The 26,972-nt window shown below is 32.4% G+C and overlaps 2 protein-coding genes and 1 long non-coding RNA gene across 3 annotated transcripts; 1 reads left to right on the top strand and 2 right to left on the bottom strand.

Moving 5' to 3' along the window:
* The first annotated feature begins 4,457 nt into the window (after nucleotides 1-4,457).
* Ak1 (Adenylate kinase 1) lies at nucleotides 4,458-5,859 on the top strand. The gene is made up of 3 exons (XM_015936924.2): nucleotides 4,458-4,647; nucleotides 5,040-5,241; nucleotides 5,401-5,859. The coding sequence occupies exons 1-3, from the start codon at nucleotides 4,568-4,570 to the stop codon at nucleotides 5,686-5,688; spliced, it is 570 nt and encodes a 189-aa protein (XP_015792410.1). The 5' UTR covers nucleotides 4,458-4,567; the 3' UTR covers nucleotides 5,689-5,859.
* A 12,118-nt stretch (nucleotides 5,860-17,977) lies between these two features.
* On the bottom strand, nucleotides 17,978-21,466 carry LOC149094134 (uncharacterized). The gene is made up of 2 exons (XR_016198228.1): nucleotides 20,975-21,466; nucleotides 17,978-20,885 (listed from the first exon to the last, which is right to left on the bottom strand). It is a non-coding gene; the product is annotated as an uncharacterized LOC149094134 (long non-coding RNA).
* Nucleotides 21,467-23,688: 2,222 nt separating this feature from the next.
* On the bottom strand, nucleotides 23,689-26,316 carry bel (ATP-dependent RNA helicase bel). The gene is made up of 3 exons (XM_015936886.3): nucleotides 24,966-26,316; nucleotides 24,379-24,844; nucleotides 23,689-24,287 (listed from the first exon to the last, which is right to left on the bottom strand). Exons 1-3 carry the CDS (start codon nucleotides 26,206-26,208, stop codon nucleotides 24,059-24,061), a joined length of 1,938 nt encoding a protein of 645 aa, XP_015792372.1. The 5' UTR covers nucleotides 26,209-26,316; the 3' UTR covers nucleotides 23,689-24,058.
* Nucleotides 26,317-26,972: the final 656 nt, after the last annotated feature.

Raw genomic sequence — 26,972 nt, 5'->3', positions numbered from 1 at the left:
GTTACCAATACCAACAACATCAATACTGGTTCCATCACCTTGAACCACTTGCTTTCCTTTGGTTTCAACGTAATCTTTGAACCAATGACGATGAGAACACATATGGTTTGATGCTCCCGAGTCAACAATCCAACAATGGGAAGCATCATGCTCATTGATAATTGTTAAAACTCTTTCTTGATTGTTCAATGTCTTGGTAACTTCATCATCTGATTTATTTATCTCAACAAGTTTTGGACAATCACGTTTGAAATGCCCTTTTTCTTGACAATTGTAGCAAGTAATGTTTTTCTTGTTCTTAGGCTTGAATTTACCTCTGACATAAAGAGCAGTTTCTTCAGTCGCTTCAGCTTGGTCTTTGAACGTTTCTTCTTCTTGGATTAGTCTCGCAACTAAATCATTATATTTAATTTTGTCAAGAATTACTCTTATTGCTGATACAAAATGTTTATAATCTGATGGAAGTTTACTCAATATTTCAATCACTTTATCTTCTTCAGCAATATTATCACCACAATAAGATATTTCTGACCATAATTTCTCCAATTCAGTGACGAAGTCAATGATGGATTGACCATTTTCAAGCTTAAGTTTAGCTAATCTCTGTTTTAGCTGCAATTTCTTTGAAAGATCTTTTCTTTCAAACGTTTTTGTCAATATATTCCAAACATCTTTGGCACTTTTTGCTTCTCTTATCAAAACAATATACTTTGCTGATACACAGCAACATATTAGACCAAGAGCTTTTTCATCTTGTCTTTTAAATACTGCCAATTTGTTATCATCAATATCATCAATTTTCTCATTGACAATAACTTCCCAAAGTCCTTCTCTCTTCAAATAATTCATCATTTTGAATTTCCATGAAAAGAAGTCAACACCATTAAATTGTTCAATAAGACTCGATGAGCCTGAATTAAGACCATTTTGCGTTACTGAGCCCATAACCAGTTGGTTTATATTGAATCAACTCAGACAAAATCGTAATTTACTTATTGATCTATTTAATGAATACTAAATTGTTTTAACAGAAAACTGGTTTTATATGATTTAAAGGATAAGAATGGTAAACGTAATTAATTGTCTTTTTCTCAATCAACAATAGTCCAACAATACTGTCCATTTGGCTAACGTTTTGTAACAATACTTATGTTGACGTAAATTGGATAATATGAATTGTTCAATTCACCAATAACAAGAATTATAAAGATTCGTAAAAGAACACAATTTTTCCAAAATTTTGCTGATTTTCGCTTAAGCGGGTTAACAAAAACTTAGCCTAAAAAGATTGAGAAGAGGCCGAAAAGAAATGAACAGAAGACGAAATCAGACGAGAATTCTGTAATTGTTAAATAATGCAAAATAACTCAATGATTCATGTAAACATGCAAACTTGAATCAGTCTACAAATTGAACTTGAAAAGTGAAAGATTTTCCATAAAATGAAACTTATTGAGCAAATTGAATCTCTAAATGTTACTGGCAATCGACGAGTCGAGATTGACTTGAACTTGTTACAATTGATGACCATAATTAAGCAATATCAAAGTTAATTGTTTCCTGTCACTGGCGGCAGGCAATTGATGATTGTTATCATCCAATGTTTTGAAAGAAAAGGAGAAAAGAAGAAAAAAAATTTGATTGAATATTTTCTTTAGGCTCATTAGACTCGACTAGCAACTAGAATCAATTTAACAGAAGCAAAATTATCCAATCTCTAGTTGATAATTTGTTTATACATTTCTTCATCAACAGATCAAAATTATCAAATGTTATCCATTTAAAGGTTCAAAATTTGTTGCTCTTCTCATTTGCCTTCCCAGTCTGTTTAACAGCATAAAACTTCACACCACAAACACCAATCTTTTTTCTTCTTCTTCTTCAACATAAAAAGTTAATCGTTTCTCCTCTTTCCTGTACCTTCATTCATTCAGCCTGACTCTCTTTTCCTCCCTTTCCATCCTCATCTTGATCCTCATCTTTCTACTTCTCTATTTTCATTGGAAAAAGATGACAACCTCTTCTTTCCCTCAACAGTTCCTGGTGACTTTTTCAGGCAACAGCAAGAGCAGACCTCAGCATGGAGAAAAAGAGAAGAGAAAAGAAAAAGTTTGATGATTTTGATGGAAGGAACAAGATGCAGAGAAACACAAGAAAAATAGTATCCTAATCCTACTAAGAATTGACCCCTCGGGGTTCCAGTTCTTCTCATACATCAGCTTCTCCAACTTATCATCATAATCATTTTTCCTTACATCCTCATCTCGGTGAAACTCCCACCATTTAATGGACTTTGTTTCCATGTTTCTCTCTGTGTTGCTCAAAAATGGTTAGCAAACAAAAAGACACAAAATATCAACACAACATTAGAAACAAAAAAAATGTTCATTTTCCATTTTACAAGATTCGACTTCAAGGTTTGATTAGCCAAATATTTATCATCCAAGTTTGGTCCAAAACTGGTTGACCTGATTGCAACTAAAAAGGTTAAGCAGAAAGTGATCACATTGACCAGTGCAATATGAAAGAGCAATAAGTTGAACAACAGAAGCAAAATAAGAGAAGACAAAAAAAGACAAAACAGAACCATTGTTATCAAAATGTTATCAAAACTCGAGTAAAAACTCTTTACTTTTTTTTCTTGTTCTCCTTTTTTTAGCCTCTTCCTGCTTCCAATCAACTGTAAACTGTCTTTTATTCCTTGCTTCTCCTTCACCTCATCCTTGCCTTCCCTTGATCTTTCCCGTCATCCAACTTTTCATCATCTCTCTTCATCTCTTCTTCATCCTTTATTCATCTACACGCAACTTTAACTCCCACAATAACAAACACTCTTCTCTCCCGGAATCGATTTTTTTACATTGAGCAAAGTTCTTGCGTCATATTATCACTTTCACTCCTTTTTCTCACTCAACCTTTTCTCTTCCTTCACATCATCATCATTATTATTTTCATTCTTCTCACTCTTTCCATCATCCAAACTCGTTCACTTTTTCCTCTTCTTCTTCTTCCATTCCTCTCATTCTGATTGCTTCCAATGGTGTTCAACTAAACAACATTACATTTACATTATATAACAAGATTGGATGAGAAACAGGATGATATGGATGACTGTAATGATGATCAAGATGATTAGGAAGATGAGGATGACAACGATGAAGAAAAGGAAGGTAAAAAGGTAAAACTAAGTAAACTGTATCCTTTAACAATCTATAAAAACAGATTTTCTGTTGATTCTTTTTATTCATTTTCTTCTTTCCTTTTACACAATCCAAATCATTTTGCATCAAATTTATTGCAATGTTCAAATGTTTCTTTCAAATTTAAACAATTTATCATTTGTAATAAAGAAGAGCCAAAGTTTCATCAAAACAATAAGTAGAACCATTTTTACCTTTTCATATCCGTTTCTCAACCGACACCTACAATTATTCAACTCTAATGATATAACATTGTTTTAACTTTCCTGTTGCTGATAATTCATTAAATTGCATTTCATTTTCAATTTTTTCTCATTTCTTTTATTTACATTAAATTGATAAAAAATGATTTCATCGGTAAAATGAGATTCAACCTTTGAGCAACTCTAATGTAGTTTCAACATTCATGATGAGTTTCAAGAAGAACATTGAAAATCGATAAATGAAATGAGATTCCAAATGTTATCGCTCAAAAGTCGACTTTGAATCTGTTGAAAGCGAGTCGATTATCAGACTAGAAATTATCATTTCGCCAAATAACTGGATAGATTGAAATGCACTTTTCCATTACTTTGATTGATTTTTCATGGTTCATGATAACAAATGAAGCAATCAAACTGAATTGATTAGCATTGTTTCAATTGTCATTGAAATGCTCATTTTCATGACTATTTCAATTTCAGCTGAATACAACAATTTTCTCTCTCAACATGAACAACAACAAAATGTGAAAGCAAAAGATTAGTCGATTGATAAGGTGAATGCAAAAAAAGCGGAATCTGAATGATTTTTTCTTTCTATTCAGGTAAAGGAGAAAAAAATAGAGGAAAAGGAATGAAAATTATTGGTATCGATCGAGGAATAAATATTCAGTTAAAGATAGAGAAAAGTTTCCTTCTTTTCCCATTTCCATGTTTCACTCTTTTTCACTCTGTTCAACATAAACATGATAAGCACGAAAGTTTCAATGAACAGAATCCAGAAAGAAATGAAAAGAGAGAGAGAGCAAAAGAAGTAAACTTGGTAACTATAGCAACGTATAATTTTTCATGATAAAATGTGAAGAAAAGGGACAGAAAGAAGCTATTGTGTGCATTGATAAATTCAGTTAACTGAGAGTGTTTTCCATGTTTCCCCTGTGTTGTGTGTAAAATTAAATGCCTCTTGGATCCAGGAAAGCGTATAAACACAGTTTATTAATAGAGAAGCAAGTTGCTTCTCAAGCGACACCATTTTTGTTCAATCCAGTGTTGACTCTCTGTTTAAAGGGAAACCCAGAGAAAAGTTAAATTACTGTCGATTGTTACAGGATATTTTAAGTTTAACCATTAATTTATTCAAGTATCTTTGGATTTGAAAGGCAAAGGATGACGGATAAACCAGTTATCTTTGTCATTGGTGGACCTGGTTGCGGTAAAGGAACCCAATGTGAAAAGATTGTCTCCAAGTAAGTTTGACCTTCTTTCTGTCACTTGTTAGGTTGAACACTAAAGGCTTTTACAGATTCAAATCAAAGTGCTTATTAGGATAAAATCAGCTTTTAAAGGTTACTAAATGTTAGCTTGAGCCTCTTGAAGTCACCGGAACGTCCGATTTTCGGTTTTTGCTCAACATTTTGTTTTAATTTTGTTTGCTAATCAACTTTAGTAATATTGTCAAAATTGTCAGCCAATGGCTCAAGTTTAATCGTCTTGTTAATGAGGAAACCCGATAACTTTAAGCTCGACTCTGATGTTTATTTTTTTTTCAAAAGACATTTTTTTCTCATTATTCATTAGTTGATTAAATTAATGAAAAGGTCAACATTTTCAAGTTTTTATTTTTTTCTTGTCTCTCAAGATATGGATTCACACATTTGTCAACCGGTGATTTGCTTCGTGATGAAGTTAAATCAGGTTCAGAGCGAGGTAAAAGGTTAAACGCAATCATGGAATCAGGTCAACTTGTTCCCCTTGAAGAGGTATTAGGATTATTGAAGGATGCAATTAAGAAAAATGATTCTAATAGCAAAGGATTCTTAATTGATGGTTATCCAAGAGAGGTGAATATAATATCATTTTCATTCTCATTATTATCATGATATTTGATAATATTGATTTTGTCTTAGACTTTCCTTTCCTTTTACTTAATGTTTTACTTCTTAAACGATCCTTTTCAACCATTTGCCTTTTTACTTTTTTGTTGCTACTTCTGTTTCCAGGTTGATCAAGCAATTAAATTTGAAGAGCAAGTCAGCAAATGTACTTTTGTCATTTACTTTGACGTCTCGGATTCAGTAATGGTTCAAAGACTATTGAAACGAGGTGAAACCTCGGGCCGAATCGATGACAATGAAGAGACAATCAAGAAGCGCTTGGCCACCTTTCATCAACACAGTGATCCAATTTTGAGCCATTATAAGGACAAGTTGGTCAAAATTTCTGGTGAAAGGTTGCCAGAGGAAATATTTCTAGACGTTTGCAAGGCGATTGAAGATAAATGTAAATAAAGGCGAAATTTCGTTTTCTTTGTACTAGCGCAATGTCACTTGTATTAGCTGTTGTTACTCTTTCAAAGTTTAGTCAATGTTGTCCTCAATCAACAAGTTTAATCACACTGTTCACCTTAAATCAATTTTTAGTTTGCAAACTTCAATTAATAAAAAATGAAAATCACTAAACTTTACCATCTCTTTCCTTCATGACAAAGTTAAGCAGATTAAGATTGTAATCGCACTGAAGGGAAGATGAAAACTGAAAGAAAAAAGTTTCTTCCATTTTCCCATCATTTTCATCATTCTCTTTGTTCATCATCAACCTTCATTTTTTCCCTTTTTTATCATCATTTCATCATTATTCACAATTATTTGTCATTCAATGACAGTCTAATTTCAAGATAATCATTGGAATCGAGATTATTTAGTAATCCAAACAATTTCCAATCTTGTAAAGTTGATAAATATTGATGGAAATGCAAATGAACCATAAAACGCAACTTTCCATGTTAGATGAAAATTTTATGAAAATATTGATATTTCAACAAAAAGGAAAGTTTCAAGATTGATTGAAAGAGTAAACTCGATTTTTCAATCAAAACTTTTATGCATCAAAATATTGAGTCGCAATTGAAAAAGAAACGGAAACAGCAAAACTGAATCGATTGGAAACTTGAGTTTGCATTTTGCTTTTCTTGGCAACAGCTCAGCTATGAATGTTGAAAATTCAAAAAAATGTTCAGGTAAAGTTGAACAGCTTTTACTAATCATTAACCATTTCCGTTTATATTAATTGCCTTACTTTTGCCAAACCCTTTTTTGCTGCTTTTTACAACTGAAAAGGTGTTGAAGCAATTTCAATCTGGAAAAGGCTTCATTAACTAACCATTTGATTCCTTCAAGTACTCAAAGTACTACTTGAACATGAGAATCAAAGGTGAATCATATTATGCGCTAAACTTGGAAGGGAGAGAAAAGAGAATCAAGAGAATCTCTTTTTCATCTTTTCTTCTTCTTCTTTTCTCTTACATAAGAAGATGTTCAAATAAAGGTGGTCCTTTTGCTGTTTACTTTGGCAGTCTCTTCCAATTTCGCCATGAAAATGATTCAATTCACATTTTTGCCTCATTATACAACTGATCGGAAATGCTAACAAAATGATCAACGCAACACGCTTCTTTAATCATCAATTATTGACGCTTTTCTTTCTTTTCCACCCTTTTCAGGATTCTCACATCTTCTGTTCACTTTTTTTCTATCACTTTTTTCCATCTTTTAATTCAGTGTTTGAAACATTTTGATAGTTTCTTTGAAAATGATTTTATGTTTAGATAAAAAGGTTGACCGGAAATATTATTGAATCCAGTTCAAGAGTAATATCCATTGGAATGTCCTGAAACCTTGGAATCATGATTGTGTAATTTTGTTGGACAGTTTTTACACATTTCTCTTTGCTTTTAAAGATGTTGAAAATTGCAAGTCAACCCTGTAACTTCCGAACCGGAACCAGAGGAAAACTAAGTAGAGAGATTTGAGCGTAAAATGATGAAAATTGATGGTAAAATGAAAAGTGAATCAATTTCAATGTTGATAACAACAAAAGTACCATGAGAGGCTGTTAATTATTTCCAATCCCTGGAGGTGATATTAATGTATAATTAGAGTTGTTATCATGTTCAGGGTAATTTAGTTATCATGATGCTACTTTTTTCTGGAGCAACAACGTGAAATGTCATTGGACACTTGAAAGGACATTTGGTTCAACTAATGTTATCTTGAGAGGAAACCGTCAGCCCATTCGAAATGAATGTTGATAAAAATGGAAATTTTGCTCACTTTAAATTCCAAGTTTTCAAAAGCAACTCTAAAGTTATCGAAACATTTTAACGAAAATCAAGTTTCTTCATGCAATGTCTACAGAAATATTTTTCAATCATAAATTTCGAGTAAAAAGGCAAACCTGTAAAGCTTTGAGAAGTTTTCTAACAATTTACATTTTCTGCCCAAAAACTGTTCGATTCAAGTTTTCGAATTTCGACATTTTCGAGATTTTTCATCGGTTCAGCTTCAATGGCATTGATATTGAAACGATGATCGTCTTATGATGATTTTTAAATTTTTTCATGAAATGGAAAATCGAAATTTGAAGCAAAAATATGAAGTTTTAAAGAAAACTCGGAAACTCTGAAAAGTTAAACAAAGAAATTTTAATGAATCAAACTTTTGGTGAAGAAGAAGATGATGATGAAAAAGACGAGTGATTTTGGATGCGCCTAAGGTGATTCTCACTCTCTCAAGGTTCAACCTGAAAAGATTGAGAAAAGAAATGATTTCAAAGACAGTTTTGTTTAGGTTCTAACTGATGAAAAAAAAGGATGAAAAAAAGGGCGATAAAGAAGGAGAAAAGATCTTCCAGAGTGAGGGAAGAAAAAAAACTGTGTATATTCTTGGGTTGCAGTTGGAAAGAGAGAAAAGAAAGAGAAGAAAAAAGATGAAAACGGAAAATGAAAAGTTAAGGTTACTGCACTTCCTAACACAGGTAAACCAGTTTTATGGTTGAATCTCTTTTCATTTTGTGTCCAACACAGAGAAGCAAAACGACACAGTTTAAGTTGAATCATAAACATTTGCTTCTACAAAGACATAATTCTCATCATCATCATCATCAAATCTAGCCAATTGGTTAAATTTTGAGCTCAACAAAACCATTTCAAATCGAAGTTTACACTGAAAAAGAAAAGGTTGAACAGAAGAAGAAGAAGAAGAAGAAAAGAAAACAAAAAGAAAGGTAAAATTGTCTTTTAAATCATTCGTAATTGTTTTCCCTTCTTTTGACCAGCAACCTGAATGGTCAAACAGTAGAGCCTCTCATTTAGCAAATTTTTGTTTCCAATTTACTTTCCTCTTTCTGGTCAACTTGAAGCTACTGTTTTCACAGATAAATGCTGCTGCCAATATTAATCGATTGGGTTTGAGTTCTGATTACACTCAATAATAGTGGGTTCATCTTGTCATGATAATCACTTTTAGCCAAGTATTTACATTTCATTTGCAAAGGAAAACTCGACTTTCGTTCAACAACAATTTTCTTCATCCGTTGTTACTTGAAATGGACTTAAAAAACTATTACACCTTTGATCCAGTCACGTGACTCTTTATCCAGCTTAATTTAATATTAGCGTGAAACTCCTTTTTTTACAGCATTTCATGAGAATTGATGTTATTAGAGATTGCAACTGACAAACTTTTCTCTTCTTCTTCTTCCTTCACCAATTGATTGTAAACCAATTTATGGACATTGGCTAATTTAGAGTCCATCATACTTTTACTGCTTATCATTACTTTTATACCATTTATTAATCGATCGATAATCTTGATTTACACTGAATTATTTTTCATATCAATTTTACTTCTCCAGTTTCATTAGTTTGATCATTTTTTATTCATTTTTTTGCCTTTTACGATTCATTTGCAAGGAAAAAGAAAATTTCATTTGACCCTTTTCTTCCTCCAATCAATTTATCGATTCCAATTTAATCAGTTAATTGATTTATAATTGAATTAAACAGTCAATCTGATTTGGAAAGTTAAAACAAAAATTAAACCAATTTAATCAAATTGCTCATCAGTAATTAAATTACATTTAATCGTAAATAATCAACTTTTGATTAACACTTCGCAAACGACTTTAAATTGATAACCAAATTACCTGAAAATTCAAATCCAATTGAGATGTTAATCAAACAGATTAACAAAGAAAGAAAAAGAAATCATTTTTTCCAAAAATTCAACTTTTATTGTAAAATTGCAATTTTTCAAAAAATGAACATTAAAAGAAGCAAATTTTGAGGAAAAATGATGAAAAAATCGGTTAATTTATCTCAAGTTTAAGCTGCAAATCAAGGGAAAGAAGAAAAAATTATAGAATAAAGTTGATCGGAAATTTTTAAAATGATTACTCAAATGTTTTCATCATTGATTAACCTGATCATAATCATGGTTATAAGTCACATGATTTGTGGTCAAGCAAAAAGTAATTCCTGTAAGTTAATAAAATGGCTTTTTCTTGTTCGCCATCCTTTCTCTTCATCATTATCTTCATTTTTATTTTATTTTCACTTTGACCAAGTCGATCAATCAGCTTACCCTATTGATTGGAGGTAATTACATGGATGAAAATAGTAGCCGTAAGGCTTTTTTTATATTCAATGTTTACCTCTTAAATAAGTTTCAATGGGTCCATATGAAGAGGGATGATGATGATGATGATGATGGCGATGAGGATAAAAATAGGGAAAGAGAAGCGAAGATGAAATGGATTGAAAAAGTTTGTTGAGCCAATAAAATGGAGCTAAAGCAATTTACGATCTTTTTTTGCCTTGTTTTACTTTCCTCATCATCATCATCATTTTCATCAGCAAAATCTATTTGGATTCCTTTCTTTTCCTCTCTCTCTTTCTCTCTTCTTTTCATCCACGATTCTTTACCATGTTGGTTGACTGTTAGTGATGATGAATGAAACAACAACAACGAGGATGTTTTTTTTCACACAAAAGGGAAAGACAGTGAAAAGCTATAAGCCAAGCCTCTCTTGCCATCTTCCTCTTGCCATCTTTTCCTCTTTACGGACTAATTGCATGTTAGTTGATGCAGCAGCATCCATAGACACTTCATGATGCCTTTTAACTTTCCTATGTTCAGTTCACTCTTTGACCCTGAGTACGCCTTGATTTTCCCTTTTGATTGCTGCACGATCATCATCATCATCATCTTTACCTTGGCCTTTGCGCTTGCAAATTTTCATCTCTTTTTCTTCTTCTTCTTCTTGTTGCTGCTCAAATAGTTTAGGCAAGTTTACGCTTAATAAGTAGTTGTTACCTGTGCAAAGAAGAGCAAAAAGTTTCATTAATTTCTTTTTCTTTTCTTTACAATAAACATTTCATTTGATAAGGCCAATGAAGCCAATAAATATCATCAACAATGAAAATAGTAATTATCGTTGTTTGTTGAGAGAAAACAAAATATCCATTTCCAGATGAAATCATTATAGAATGGAATCAATTTTTTTCTCAACTCGACCATCATTAATGCATTTCAATAAAAGAAACTATAACTTACAATATTTTCCCGTAAAGTCGATTAAATTTTTCCAGAAATTCGGGCATCACTCTTGTAGCTTTCTAATCTAATCTCATCTGAAGAATGGACCTTTGCATTCGAAGTCACCTTTTCATTTACATCTGAAACTGCCACTGAGAAACAACTGCTTTTCTCGGAAATTTATTTACGTTTAAATCAAGCTTGTCATTACCCAGTCAATGCAGTGAAGGTTGAACCTCAAGTCAATGATTTGCCAGTCAGTATTGGTTGGCACCTGAAGACTGGCGCTTAACCACAGCTTTGTTCCAGTTGAGGCGATTGACTGCAACTGATTACATATTTAGTGAACAAATGTTGAATATCATTCAAGTTCAATTAATCACCAGAATTGAAGACAAAAATAACTTTGTTACATAATGGTTATTGATTAGTTAATTATCAGTTAATCAATGTGAAGAGGAAACAACTTTTGATCGGTAAATCTGGTTAACCTTATAATCTATTTGAATGTACATTTACAAGTTAACTCGAGTAACTTGCTTCTGTTTTGTGCTTTTTATTAATATTATGCATTACATTATCACTTAATATAATAAACTATCGGGACGATGAGGATGAAGAGGATGATGATGATGATTAGTTGATGTTGCATAAACTAGGAGAATGATGAAAATGCCAATATTATTTTGCATGAGATGAACCTTATAGATTCACTAATTAAGCAAAAGCCCTTAATTAACTAGTTTACTGAAGATTTGCATGGTTTGAAGCCTTTCAATTCAACTACTTTTTCCCTTAGTTATCATTTCAAAGTTGATTGTTGAGGCAAAAACAAGTTCACAAGTTGATTCAAGATTCAATTGAATTGCAACTTAACTGAAAATTATTTCAATTTCAATATAAATTCACTTTTTTTATCCAAAGATTTGCACAAATGCTATTGAATAAAGCATTCCATTTTCACTGCATAAGGTCAATTAGGTTAATAATGAGAATGGTTCAAGATTGCAAGATTAAAAAAGGACGAAAGATGAAGATGAGGATGATGATGATGATAAAGGATTAAAGTAAAGTGAAGTCCCGAGAAGAAAGAAGAAGATAAAAGGCAATATCAAATGCAATATCAGCTTAATTATCCTCTTCTGATCATATTAACACTTATCTTCTTTTCCAAATGATCATCTTTTCTGTTCACTTTTGTTCCATGGCCAAACCGTTTGGAGCATCAAATAACACCAAAGAATCTTTTTCCAGATAAAAACTCATCGATTTTCACTCATCCTTCATCATCTCTTTATTATTTCACTCTTCCATTTCATCTTCTTCTTCGTAACACATTTTTTCCTCTTCTCGTCATTTTGATGCATGTTGAAACATCTCAATCAACAAGCATGACATTTACTCCATTTCACCACGAGAATGATGATCATGATGAAGGCGATGATTTTGTTTCTCTTTTGTTTTCTGCCTTTACCCTTAAGATTTACCTTGCTAATGACCATTCGATCAATTTTCATCATCAATTCATTATTTTGCTTCTTCTCATTTCAACATTTTGATTGCTGGTCAATTTATTGCATTTTTCTCATCTTTTTTCGCTTAAATTTCGAGTCGATTAATTGATTGTAATACACTTGTTTCTTTGATAATTGAATAAATCTTTATGAATTTTTCACTTTACTAACCAAAATTTAATCTGCTTTTTCCCTGCTTTCCTTTCTCATCACTGAACAATTACAGATTACAATTGAATTGTTGCCACTCTTTGGGATTAAGAATTGTGATTAATGGTAAAATGAAATTAACAGTTTTTCCCACTTCCTTATTTATCTTCTTCCCTTTCAATATCTTTACATTATCTTTTCCGTCTACTTTTCAACTTGCGATTTCATTCATTACTCCTTTACCAATGAACATTATCCTGTCCCTTCAAACCCTCTTCATTATCATCTTAATCATCGAGTAAAACTGATTATCGCTTCATTTCCATTCAATCATTGAAATTGTTTTACCTTGAAAAATTAAAGTCCAATGGTGAAGAAGCATCACTGAGTCAAGTGTTGGTCAAAGAGCAAAAGTAACTTGAAAATTCATTAATCAGTTCAATTGTCCAAAACAATTGAAAGAAACTTTGAAAGTTGAGACAAATATCATTATACAAAACAAAATATGGTAAACCACGGAAAAGATGATGAAGATAAAGATGGAAAAACAGGGAATGAAGATGAGAATGATGATAATGCAAAAAGAGTGGAAAGAGAGAAAGCGATTGATTCATAATGATATATTGGAGTAAAAAAGGGAGTGATAAGTTGAATAAAGAAGATGAAGAAGATTTCGGGATGATTTGGCGAGAGAAAAGATTCTCTGAAAGAGAAAGGGAAGAAAAGAGAGAAAAAGTGAAATGGCTAAATGATTCTAAAATGCACTTAACATATACCTATAAATCATTTTCATCATCATCATGAATAATAGTGAGTGAGGTGAAGAGAAGAAAGAAAAGAAGGGAAAAGAAGAAAGGAAAAGTGAGAAAAGAGATGAAAAAAAGATAGATTGTTGAAGATGAGCTCACTCGGTGTGCAAATGTTGATGATGAGAGAATCATATTTTGCTTTGCATTCTGTTAGTTTCTGTCCTTTACTCTACATCACCATGCAAGTAGCTAACCATGTATTTCCTGCTTATTCATCTCACCATCTCTTCACCATCCCTGACCTCATCTGATCATCAGTTACAGTTTGGATTCTTGTTTACAATTGTTGCCTTTTGTTTCTTTTCATTTCCCTCTTAATATCATCATCAACTTTTCTCTGTTTTTTTCTCCATCTTCTCCTTTTCACCATCAATTCTGGCTTCTTTAACACCATCTTGTTGTTGTAATTAGACAATGTTACAAGAGGCTGAAAATTAATGTAAAAATGAAAAGGTTTCAACATTACAAGACTGGATAATAAATAGATGCAAAATACGTGCAACTTTGAGTTCAATTATGATGTCCTTTTGAGCTCATCCAATCATTTGAGTAAGATTAAATGGCCCATAAAGTAATGCGAGAAGGCAAAAGATTGTTGAACAAGACAAAGAACATTTTCATATGCGCAATTGAATGCATTTAAGAAGCTGAGAAGAGAACGTTTTAACGATTAGAATGAACTTTTTTTCTGCTTTTCTGAGTTTTTTTTCTTCTTCTCTTCTTTTCTCTGCTTCTTCTCAAACTTCTTGTGCTTCTCTCTTGCTGAATTCGTGCTTTTTTCACTTTACTTTGTGCGTGAGTCGTTGATGAATATTGTAGGAATCCATGGAGAGAAGTAGGGAAAATGATGATGAAAATGGAGATAAAATAATGGCTTCTCTGTCTCTCTGTTGGCTCTCTCAGTTACTCACTTGGTGTCCACAATTCAATTGAAATATACAACAAATGTTTGTCAATTGTTATTCACTTTTTGCCAGTTTCATTTAATCATCAGCTTCTATTGATCAAATGGGAAACTCGTTTCATTGATGCACAGGAAAGAGCAAGGTTCCATCATTAACATTGCAAAATTCATAGTTGCTCAGGAAATTTGAATCGCTAAAGAATCTTTACAAAAGGCAAATTCTCATTACTCAACAAGTTTCTCCAAGAAATTGTCCACTAAATTTCGACTTTTCATTCACACTTTATCTTCAAACTCATCTGACAATCTGATTAAAAATTAAACTTTTAAATTCTTTTCAAATCTTATTCAGAGTTCATTAAAAATCAGTTGATCAACATCACTGAGATTCAATAAACAAAACTTGCTGTTGTAAAAATAGTTAATCAGAAGTTAATCAATCAGAGAATGGGACTTTTCATGATTAGCTTGAGATGAAGTAATTTCAAACTGAGAAATGCTTATTTTTGTCAATTTTGAGAAATTTTCAAAAATTTAGAAAAATTGATTTCTAATTGGTTTTTGTTTCATAAATGTCATTTGATGATTAGGTTGAAAAATGACAATTTTAGTTGTTCCGTTCGGACCATTTGTTATCTTGACCAACTTACAAATGCTATTATTCAAAGTGGACGCAACCTGCACAGTTTAACCTCCCAGTTGAAACTTGTATTATAAAATGGTTCTGTAAGTGACTCTTAAAGGAAATGTCAATCTGTTTTGAACCGCAAATTAAACGTATCAATATAACAAGCCATCACTCTAATTTGGTAATTTCAAGATCAATTTTTTTCTCGTCAAAATTACATCTTTATGAGACTTTGTAATCTTTCATTTTTACGAGAGAAAAAAATGTTTCTTCGTTTGTTGATGAAAAGCACGCTTACCTTTGGAAATGATTGTACGAAGGAAGAGAAGGCAAAACAAGGTGAAAAGGAAACCAAAGGAAAGATGATAATGATGATGATGGGGAGGAAGAAAAAGAAAAGAAGAAGAGAAAAGCAAGAGAAAAAAGAGAAAGAAATTAGCAAAGAGGAAATTGTGAAAAAAAAGTTTCGAGAAAAGGATTTTTACCTTTTAGTAGGGCTTTGACGATGGATTATATGATGATGAAGAAGATGAAGGAGGATTTTACTCTTCTCTTTCATGGAATACTCTAAACCATTATATACCTTAACAACTGTCGGCTGTAAAGTGAAAAAAGGTTGGAAAAAGAGAAGAGAGAAAATGTAATGAAAAAAAAGAAATGAGAAAAGGTTGAGTCTGATGATTCCTTGAGCATCCGTAAAGCAATATAAACGATTGTCCAGGAACTTGCAATTATTTAAGGGTTTCCGTGGCTCACTCAACTTTCACTTTTCTCTCTCAAAGCGTCTCTCCTTCTCTTCCTATCATTCTCTTCATAACCTTATTCAAGTTGATCGATCAATATGATTCTGCACAAAATCAAGTTACAGTGAGTATCCATGAATAGAGAATGCGTAGGTTCAAGTTCACTGAAACAAGAAGAAGAAGAAGATGAAAAGTGAATATAAATACTGTCAAATCACGCTTCATGTTACCTTTTCCTTCTCATCATCATTATCGTCTCAACTTGTACTCGTAACAATGTTGATACAGTCAATGCTCGAAACAGTCCAACTCTTTGTCATTTCATTTGCAAATTTTCTTTCAATTGTTGATTAAATTCCTTACCTTGAACTGTTTAAAATCCATTTCAATACATCATTCATCATGGCACTTTCTCTTCACCAAACCAAGAATCCCAATGAGTTTTCTTCTTCTTTTTCCTCTCTTCTCTTTATAACGTTTTTTACGACTTTATTATTACATTATGCATATTGAATGATTATTTTTATGCTTTTCAGGATAACATTTTTGCTCTTCTTTCCTCTTGAAACTAATTCAATATTAACAGATCTTTTCATATTCACATGATAACAAACAAATTGTGTTTATTACCATTTGATACAATCATTACCAGTGACAATGTATTAACACTAAATGGTGTTTATATTTTTTTCTTGATCAACTTCAATTGAGACTCTGGATAAAGAAAAGAGGTTAAAAGGCAAAATATAAACAAACAAACACCCAAAGCTTGAAATTGAGATTTTTCAAGGCAAAGTAAACAGTTGATGATGATAATGATGATAATGATGAAATGGTGAAAGTTGAAGACTCAAAGCCCATCAAATGAGAATCAAAAGTTTCTCTCTTTGCCTTTTCTTCTCTTCTTTTGCTCACTTTGCACTTTCAACTGCAAACCATTATCATCATCATTATCATCATTCTCTCTTCATCTTCATCCCTACCTTGGGCATCATTTTTTTTACTTCTTTTACTTTTCTCTCTTTTTTTCATTTCAAGAACCTTTCATATTCCAACCTGTCCGTCAATTATTATAACTTTGAAAATTTTGGCAACAGAAAAAAAACGAAGAGAATAAATCTATTTTGTTCAAGGTTTGATACACCTTTTAATCAACCCTAGGGCTAATAATGTTAATATGATGATGATGATGATAATCTTTCCGTGACCTTAATATTACCTTTCAAGTAAAATACAAAAAAAAGAGAGAATCAGTTGAGAATTCTTTTTCTATCTATTCATTTTGATACCTTTCTTAATACCTATTGCTCTACAATAATGTAGACTCTCATCATTGTCATCATTAACTTGATCATTTGAGCCACTTTTTTTTCATTTTAATTTCATTTTAAGGATAAGGTTCGAAAAGCATTGCATTCTTTGGTGGGTTTTAAGTCTTCCAGTTGCTGATAATTTGTTTACCCTCTTTGCAAATGATGAGTAGTTGAGAGCAAAAAACTTTAACCTCTGATTGAGAGCTTTTAGCTGTTGAATGTTCATTAAAATCAGAGTCATCAGTCAATTCAGTTGTTTAAAGTTTATCAATTTCTTGTCAACTTGAGCTTTCATCTCGGGATTCATTATTGAAAATCTGCTCGAAATGACCAAAAAAGGAAATTGACTTTTATCAAGAAAACATTTTACATCGCTATCAGTCCATGTCGAAGTCAAGTTTTCGAAGTTGTGTTTTGAACAAAAATTTTGTTCGTCATTTGATCGAAATGATGAAATTTTTTGGTCATTAAAACTTTTTAGTCGGGTCATTCAACTTCAGTCTATTTGACTTTCATCTTTTAATCGTTATCAACCGATTTTCAATGGTTTATTTAATAGATTAAAGTTTTAGTTAATCATTGACCTTTAGTCAAATCTTTGTTTTCTTACTGTCGATACTTCGATCAATATTGTCAAATGATTTTCAAAATGGGACAATAACTTGTCGGGAATTTCAATTCATTTGCATAAGAGTTAAAGATTAAAGTAAGCATTGAAAATCAATTTTTCAAGTTTTCTGGTTAATAGCAAAGTTAACTGCATTGAATGGCAACAAAAGCACAAAAAACAGCATTAAATCCATAAACATCTTTAAAAGCATAATCCAGCGATAATAAATTTAAAAGATTCACGAGCTACCATAAAAATCGAGTTTTCGAACCTGCGATATTTTCCAGATAAAATATCGAATATAAAATCGACTTGAATTACATTGAAAAAGTAAATTGTCGCTCATCAAATTCAGAACTTGAGTCGTGAGGAAAACCTAAAGATTAATGTAATACTTAATGAGATTGGGTCAAATGTGAAAAGATGTTTCCAGTAATTCGAGTCTGATTTGTATCACATGACTATTATCATGATAGTAAATCAAATTTAAAAGGATTTAAATAATCATTAATCATTGAAAAAGTCATGAGAAATTAAATTTTGGGGAAAATTTTAATATGCAAAAAGGGTTAGAAATGAATAGAAAGAGTTCTGATGATAAATCAGATTATCATTACATTGGTTACACAGTGCTTGACATTATTCAATCTGTTTGAGTTTTCAACTTATGCCTTTGACCACTGCCAGGTGAAACGAGATTTGAATTATGTTTCAATTTTACAGGTTAATTATGATTACTAAAACTGTTGAAACTGATTTGAAACATTCAAGGTTTCGCTTGACTTGGGAAAACAATCAATTTTGGGAAGAAAATTTTCGCTCGTATTTTCTGTTCCATTCTTTACTCTCTTCAACTTGTTCAGTTGAAAACATTCAGTTGGCATGCTATGCTTGACTAATATTTTCATTCAACTCGATAACATCATCATAATAGCTACAATAGTGATGATTATGATAATAATAATAGTAATCATTGTCACACTAATGATAATGATAATAATCTTGTCAACCTGATCAAATAAAAAAATGAGAAAAAAATTTGCAACCAAATAGTGTGGACAAGAAGAAAAGTTTCAGGGCCTCAATGAGAAGGAATGAAAAAATATTGCAATTAGTAAATGATCAACTTGAAATGAGTTAAACATTTGGTTCAACTTGAAATGGCAATCCAGAGTAATGATGAAAAAATGAAAAAAATGAAAATTAATGTTAGGTGCTGCCATCCAGCGAGTTTTTCAACTTTTCTTTGGAAATTTTTTCCCGTTTCGTTCAAAGTTGACTGAAAATCTTTGACCTGCCCCATTGAGCCCAGTTGTGTCCAGAAATGGATAGCTAGAAATGGAAATCGGAAAATGGAAAAAGTCGAGCAAAAATGAACATTAAATGCTCTGAATACAGAAGTAGTTGAGATAAAATCAACTTTACTCATCAAAGTTATTATTAGTAGTGATCAATTTTTCATGACAAAATAGTCCGATCATGGTTATAAGCAGTCATTGAAAAGGGAAATTTTTTTCTGAATAAAACCTTTGGTCAGTAACAATCTTTTGTCCTCTTGAATCTTGGTCGTCTTGAGTTGAACCTATTTTTACCAGATTAGCCGAAGTGAGCCGATGGTTAAATTTGGCTGAATAAATCTTATTAGACTCAAGTATCTCTATTCAATAAAGGAAAGCCGAAAAGGATTACCTTGGTTTTGGTTGTAAGTTTCAAATTTTTGTCCCAATAATGCAAAATAACCCGATGACAAAGTCTATTTAAAGTTGGTTAAACTTAGAGGCAATGAAGATGCTAACCTAAGTACCTTTATTACTCTTCAACACGACTCATCTAAACAACTCTGACTCAAAACTGGATCATTTTTTAAATTCAACAATTTCTCGTCATAATCTCGCATCTTCCCAAATTCAATCCATCATGTAAATCCAGAAGAGTAAAATTTCTATCTGAAATGTAAGTCTAGAACGCTTGCAGACCAGATTTGTAGATCCATTGGCCTAAAATTTGTAAACTTAAAGTTGAAGGTAAACTTTAATTTTGCCAAAGTGCAAGACTAACAAGGGAAACTCAAGTCTTTTTTTGGTGCAACATGAAGCACTCTGCTAAGTGTATATAAAGTTGATGAAACGAGGGAAAAAGCATCAGAGTGAAGGGATAAGAAAATGAAAAAAAAGAGTTTCAAGCAAAAACCATTTTCACATTGAGAGTCAAGTTGAAGAAGATGAAGAACCAAAACCACAAGAAGAAACTTTTTTTTTACAAAAAAAAAAGAATAAGAAAAAGATAAAGATAAAGAAAGATGATGATAATGATGATGATGAAGATGGCAAAACCTAACAGAACCGGCAGAACCAGAAATTTTAGTGAATATAACTTTACCTATATTAATTCTCGCGTCTCACTCATTTCCCGTCTCACTCCGCAGTCTCTTTTTCACTCTCTTCTCATCATACTTACGCTCCCTCAGCTTTATCCTCCTCTCTGCTCTAGTTATCATCTTCATCTCTCTCTCTCTTTCTTTTTCTCTTCTCTTTATTGTCTACCCAAAAAAATACTTTCTTTGGTTCCTCTCTTCTTCTTCTTCTTCTTCTTGAGTAACATTTTCTGTGGTTCATTTTTCCTCTTCTCACTGACTTTTTCATCATTATCATCTTCATCATCTTCATCATCTTATTCTTCATCTTCATTTCTGCTCTTAACCATGTAATATTAACTTGTAACTTAGACTTTAATTCAATATTTTGTTACTTTTTGCTTTCCTTTTGCCGATTGGATCGATCCTTGTCTCTCTAGTTACTATTCAATGATCAACATTGCAGTTTCTTTTTTGGTTGAGGTCAAGTGAGTTTTTACCTACTTCTTGTTATTCATCTAAATCAACAATTTTCCTCTTCTTTCATGCCCTATTGTCCACCTTGCTTCACTATGGTCACGTAGTCAATTTAACCCAAGAAAAGGTCTATTCAAATGTTCAACCGTACAGTAACCAGAATATTTGCTTCTCTGAAAACGGAATCTTATTTGCAAATTTAGGTTTCGTTTTTTTTCAGAAACAAAATGATTATTTTTACATATTATTGTGATCAACAAAATCATTCAAAGTCACTGATTTCAAACAAGTCAAATGTTTGGGAAATTTTCATCATTTCATGAAAAGAAAATTTTGATGAAATTGCTCTGAATCGACAGTTTTTGGTCACTTTTTCATGTTCACATTTTAAGCTCATTTTCACGTCTAAATCAGTCTGGATGAGAGTCATTAGTCTTACAGTTTCATGTTTTTTGGTTTTCTGTTGCAAAAATTTTTCCTTTGTAAATGTCTTTATCTCATTCCATTTGAACATCATTTTCGGTTGATATTGCATATTTGCTGTAGGTTTTACCATGAATGGATTCATGGAGTCAAAAGTATTCTTGAAATGTTTCAAGACTTTCATTTAACTATTGAATGGAAGAGACAATGAGATGAGAAGATGATGGAAATGACAAGAAAAGTTCAATTGTAATCCGGTGAGAGCAACGAGACTTACATCTTAACCCTGAATCTAACTCCAAAGGAATCAAGTCTTTAGATTGAAGATCGTTTTCTTGGTCTTTTTACTTTTCCTCATCTCTTGACTTCACCATTTGTTGGACCAGTTTTTTTGTTGAAAAGCCTCAGGTTAAAATGGTTAAGATGATGGTAAAAGAAGATATGTGAATTGATGATGATCGAAGATGATGATGATGAAATGTATAAAAAAGGGAGGAAAAGAAGAGAAGAGAAGAAAATCTCATTTATATTTTCAATCATACTTCATGAGCTTTTCTTGAATTTGAAAAGGAAAATGTAAAAGAAAGAAGAAAAGGATGACAAGATGAAGAAGCTGTATGAAGGTAAAGATGATAGAAAGGCTGACACAGAAAGAAGAAGATGAAGAAAAGGGAAGAGAATCTCATTGAGATGCAATTTGAAAGGAAAAAAAGAAAGAGAAGAAGATGAGCAAAAGATGAGAAAAGATGAAAAAAAAGATTGAAAATTTGATGAGAAACTTAAAGAGATTGAAAAAGTAAATTCAGGAAAAGTGTAATTTAATGAACAAAAAGCGCAATGTTATCAATTGTAATTGATCAAAGGAATCGGTTAAAGATGCTAATAAAAGACGCAATTAAAGCTAAATGTTTTCGTAAAATGATGTTGAATCATCTTGAAAAGGTGAGCTTTTTTCATCAACTCATCATTGTCTTCTCTCATTTCACTATCAACATCAAAGAGACATCTCTAAACACAGCAACGTCACTCATCAGTTTCAAGATTGATATTACCAGTTACATCTGACACGATATTTATCTTTCAAATTTCCTCTTCAAGTGAACATCATTATCATCATCAGTCTTTTTATCTTCTTGTTCATCATTTCGCTTTTTTCCATCATTTTTTTATTCATCTGTAACCCATGAAGAGAGAAAGACAGGAAACTTCTTTTTTTCTCTTCTTCTTCTTCTCTTTACTTTAAGTTCAAACAAAAGAAGACTTTCTGTTCAACTGAGAACTCATTGCCTAAGGTTGATTCACAAGATGATGGTGAAAGTTGCACCAATAAACATTGTTTCCTGCTGTGGACGAGAGATGAGGAGAAGCAAGATAATGATGTATTTACTGTTTGGACAGAGAGAAATGCGATTGAGAAGAAATGATGAAGCAGATTGAATTGATATGTTATCTGAATTAAATGTTAATGGAAAGGTTGAATGAGAAAAGGAAATTCATGGTAAAAGCAAGTTAACATTAAAAATGATGATCAACAAAACGCAGAGAAGCAAAAGTTATGAAAATTTCACAGCTCAAGTAGCAAAGGAAGGTCAAAGTGAAAATGATTATCATTTAAATGATTGATTTCCAGTGTTTATAAGACTGGGTTCACTTGCAAATGATAATTATGGCCAAAAAAGTGAGGGATTTATCAGATTCAAGATTAATTTCAAGATTAAATGGTAATCAAATGGAGAAAGCTGCTCAAAGCTTTTTTTGTTTGCTGCATTAATTAGCCACAAATAAGGGTGAGACTTGATAATAAGGGTTTCAATAATCAGCAACAATCAACAATTGAAACCATCAACCTACGAATCTTCAAGATGTCAGATGAACAATCAAAGGAACCAGCAATCACTGCCTAAAGCAAGTTCAATATGCTTTCTTGATCTAAAGGTTGAAGGCAAATGATGATCAAGATTGAACTTGGCTTGAAGAGTCCAGAATTTGGTCAAGTCTTGAAACTCTTGGACGAATCACTAAAATCTGTATTTTAACCATTTACCGCTAATAAAGGATACATTGCAAGTTGATTAATTAATCATTTATTGTTTATTTATTATCAAAAGGTTATACCAATTTGTTTTCAATTAATTGTTTGTTTATATTATTTAATTTTTTGTTTTTGTTTTTGTTATGAAAGGATGAGATGAGTTTGGATACATTTGTTATTGTTGTTTCTCATGCTTGTGTGTTGTGTACTAGGCTTTTAGCAGAGTAAGTTGAAACTGATTATCTGTTGATTGTTGGATGATCAAGGGAGAGAGAGAAAGATGAGGATAAAGTGTGTGAGAGAGAGAAAGAAAGGTAAAGCTGTCAAGAAAAATACAACTTCTTAGAGAAACTCAACTTCTGTATCACAAATATCTTCTCTATAATTTATAGTTGGTAAGAAAGAAGACGATGAAGATGAAGGAGAAAATTTCTTCACTCTATACTTTTTTTTACTTCTTACTTTACAGTAAAAACTTCAATTTATAACAGTTTAAGTATCTGATATCTGATTAAGAGTGTTGCTCCATCTATCAAAGTATAACCTCGTCTTTGAGTTAACCTAAAGAGGTTACTATGGATTCGATTGCTCCATCTATTGACTATTGAGAGAGTTTTTTTATTTTTGGGTTTTACTTGCTTTTAACATTACCGGTAAAAATGCAAAAATGATTAGATTAATATTATAAAAAAAGAGAGAAAGAGAAAGGGGTGAAAAGGTGAAAGTGTAAAGTGAGAGAAAGATAATGAGAAAGATTTTTGGGAAAAGATGATAATGATGATCATTATGATAAAGTATTGGTAATCAGTTTGCTTTATCAGACAAAAATTGAAGCTCGATTGAAGCTTTTAAAAGCTGAATCTTATTTGTGTATTTTTTTTGGTTGAGTTTTTTTCATTTGCAAATTTTTCAATTTTTGCTTTGCTCATTTCTTTTTCTTCATTTGAATTAACTTGCGATTAATTAATTGGATTAATTTATTCCGATTGAGTTGCAATTTAACAGAATGTATGTGATTTTGTTTCTTTGTGTGTGTTGTGTGTTGTGTTGAGTTTAATTATCTTTGCTTTGTTAAGTTTTTTTTTTCTTTCTCTTTTCTTTCTTTTTCTTTCTTTCTTTGGGTGAAAAAAGAAACTGCAAAATTTTTTTAGGTGATTAGTAGCTTGAAGAAAATTGTCTTGGAAGGTTTTGAACTTGAGATTTTTTACTTTCTTACAAGGGAATCATGTTATATGGTAAGAAAGACATAAGATCAAATTTTCACGTTTGGCCTTAACGCCTGAGTTGGTAAAGAAAAAGCAATGTTTAACATACAATACAGAAATGAATTCAAACTGCCCCCCACCAGTCGGTGCTAGCACTGTAATTACCGCCGTATGAATTGCCCCCACGGTAGCCCATGTATTGACCTTGAGGTGGAGCAGCTCCATTATATCCGGCGAAATTGTTGGGTTGTCCGAAAGAACCATTTGAAACATTTCTACTTGGGCCATTAGAACGAGCTCCACCCCTGTCAAATTGTCGATAATCTCGAGAGCCGAAACCACCGGCACCATATCTGTCGAGAAAAAGTAAAATTTGAAATTAGTATGATGTAAGAATGGATGGAATGGGATAAGATGAAATAGCGCAAAATAATCAATGCGTACCTTCTTTGACCATATTTTCTTTGATTAGAGTTTCTTTGTTCACTTTGTACGTCTTTTCCGAGAGTTGTTAGCCATTCTGGTATTTCTTGTTTAGCCTCAGTCAATAGATCAACTAAGTCTGCTGCCATATTTTTATTCTTTTCATTGAAAAATGACGTAGCAGTTCCTAAATTACCGACTCTTCCAGTACGACCAATACGATGAACATATTCTTCAATGTCGGTTGGAAGATCAAAGTTTATTACGTGTTTGACATTCGGTATGTCAAGTCCTCTAGCAGCGACAGCGGTAGCAACAAGAATTGGTGTACGACCTGTTTTAAATGACATTAAAGCGTCTTCACGTTCTCTTTGAGATCTATCACCGTGAATACTTGTTACTGGAAATCCTTCACGGTCCAAGAAGGTTTCTAGGGAATCTGCTCCCTTTTTGGTCTCAACAAACACCAATGTCAATGATTCAGAGGCTGTTGTAAGGTGGAAAGGAAAAATTAAGTCATTAATATTGATAAATTGTTAATTAATTCGTGGGATTTGAATAATAGTTTACTTAGATGAGTATAAAGGTGAAAAGAAATTTTCACTTACCAGAGTCTACCGCTTTTAATCCTTCAGCTGCAAGGATGTCTAAAAGAACTGATCTTTTCTCTAATTCAGCAACCCAATAAAATTTTTGTGTAATATTTTCAGAGGTACTTCCAACTCTACCGACAGCTAAGAAGATATAATTGTCAAGAAATTGACGAGCCAGCTCTTGCACTTTCTTAGGAAAGGTAGCTGAAAACATAAGAGTCTGACGTTGACCGACCGGCGGCATGCTGTCTTGTAGAACAATTCTTCTAATTTGAGGTTCAAAACCCATGTCCAACATACGATCAGCTTCATCAAGAACAAGATAGCGAACCATATCAAGACCAACTTTGCCTCTTTCTGTCATATCAACCAGTCTACCAGGAGTTGCAACTAAAACCTGGCATCCTTTGTCTAAATCTCGCATTTGGGCAACTGGATCAGCTCCACCATAAACAACACAGGGTCTGACGCAGGATCTATAAGCAAATTTACAAGCTTCATCGTATATCTGTACAGCAAGTTCACGAGTAGGTGCAAGAACTAAAGCCAAGGGGTATTGTTTTATCTTAGCTCCAGAGCGTATAGTAGGCATATCTTTAGGAGGTCCATTAACAAAGATCATATTAAGAATTGGAGCCAGAAAGGCAGCCGTTTTACCTGAACCAGTTTGAGCACAGGCCATTAAGTCTCTTTTCTTCAAGATAACAGGAATAGCGTACTTTTGAACTGGTGTTGGTCTAGAGTAACCGGCGAGTTCAACATTATGACGAATAATTTCAGTAAATTCAATTTCTTTAAAACTTTCGACATGTTTAGGACAGTCAGTACCGGATGCTTCCACCGGTATGTCCTCATATTTGTCAAAATTAATTCCAGTATGACCTTGACCGAATAAACTCTGTTCAATCATGTCATTCTTAGGCTGTAATCGAGTCCAGGCAGCAGCGTCTTGTCGGTTATAATTAAAGTTCGATGCAGCATTAGACTGATGAGAATATGAATTACCATTTCCACTGTAACCTCGTCCTCCACCAGCGTAATTGCCTGTAAAACCACTGTTACCACCGCTGTAATAGCCTCGTCCAGAGCCTCCTCTATAATTATTAAATCCTCCATAGCCACCACCACCACCAGTGCCTTGGCTTGGCTGTTCTTCGTAACCAACTGGTTTATTATTTCTCCAGTCATTATCACGATCACTTTTAAAGCTATTCATACCACGACCTCTTCTCATACCTCTCATTCCACCACGATCCATGATGAATTAACTTAAATTAATTAATTAGAAGAGTACTGTAATGTATACAAATTAAAGAAAAAATTCAATAGAAAATGAAACGTTGTATAAGATGTAAAATGGCGGAGACTAGTGAAAGGGGGTCTGTCACCATATTACGGATTGCATTTAAGTAAGACTAGCTTTACCCGACAACTAGTTTTACTAATCTTTTTGTACGCCATCTATTAGAGGATAACATTTGTCTAACAGAAAAAATGCAATTTATTGAATCTAAATCAACAAATTCCTATTAATTTAGCTTAATGTGCAATTAAAAATGGTTTAAATATAATTCGGATATCGGATTAATCTTTTGTCAAATAACCGAACACGCACCGATTTTAAAACCTGAATTTTGTAACCAGTTTGGGAAGCGCTTGGTTACGCTTAAAATGGGTTAACATTGTTAACAATTAAGGATTATACGATTACAATTGTTAAAAAAAGGCTAGGAATATTTTATATCATTTTGGACAATATTTTCATGTGCTTTTACATGCAATTTCTTGAATGTCGATAATATTATTTGTCTTTGCTCAGCTTTTCTCTGTTGACTTTAGATGAATTTCATGACTGATATTGAATTATTTTAATCCATCTTTGCTGTAAATTCATCTAAAAAGTGATTTCCCTAGCAATAAGCAAAATCAATAATAAATATTGAAATAAATTTCCTTAGGAAAGTAACTTTCAAAGGTCAGAGCTTCAATAACGAAGTTACCTCGAATGAGCTTGAAAGTTTG

Source organism: Tetranychus urticae, chromosome 2 (assembly GCF_039701765.1).
Source record: "Tetranychus urticae isolate SD_2017Ah chromosome 2, NJAU_TeUrti_SD_1.0, whole genome shotgun sequence".
NCBI classification, from domain to species: Eukaryota; Metazoa; Arthropoda; class Arachnida; order Trombidiformes; family Tetranychidae; genus Tetranychus; species Tetranychus urticae.
Note: the sequence above shows the minus strand (reverse complement) of the source record. Positions and strands in the feature narration are given on the sequence as shown.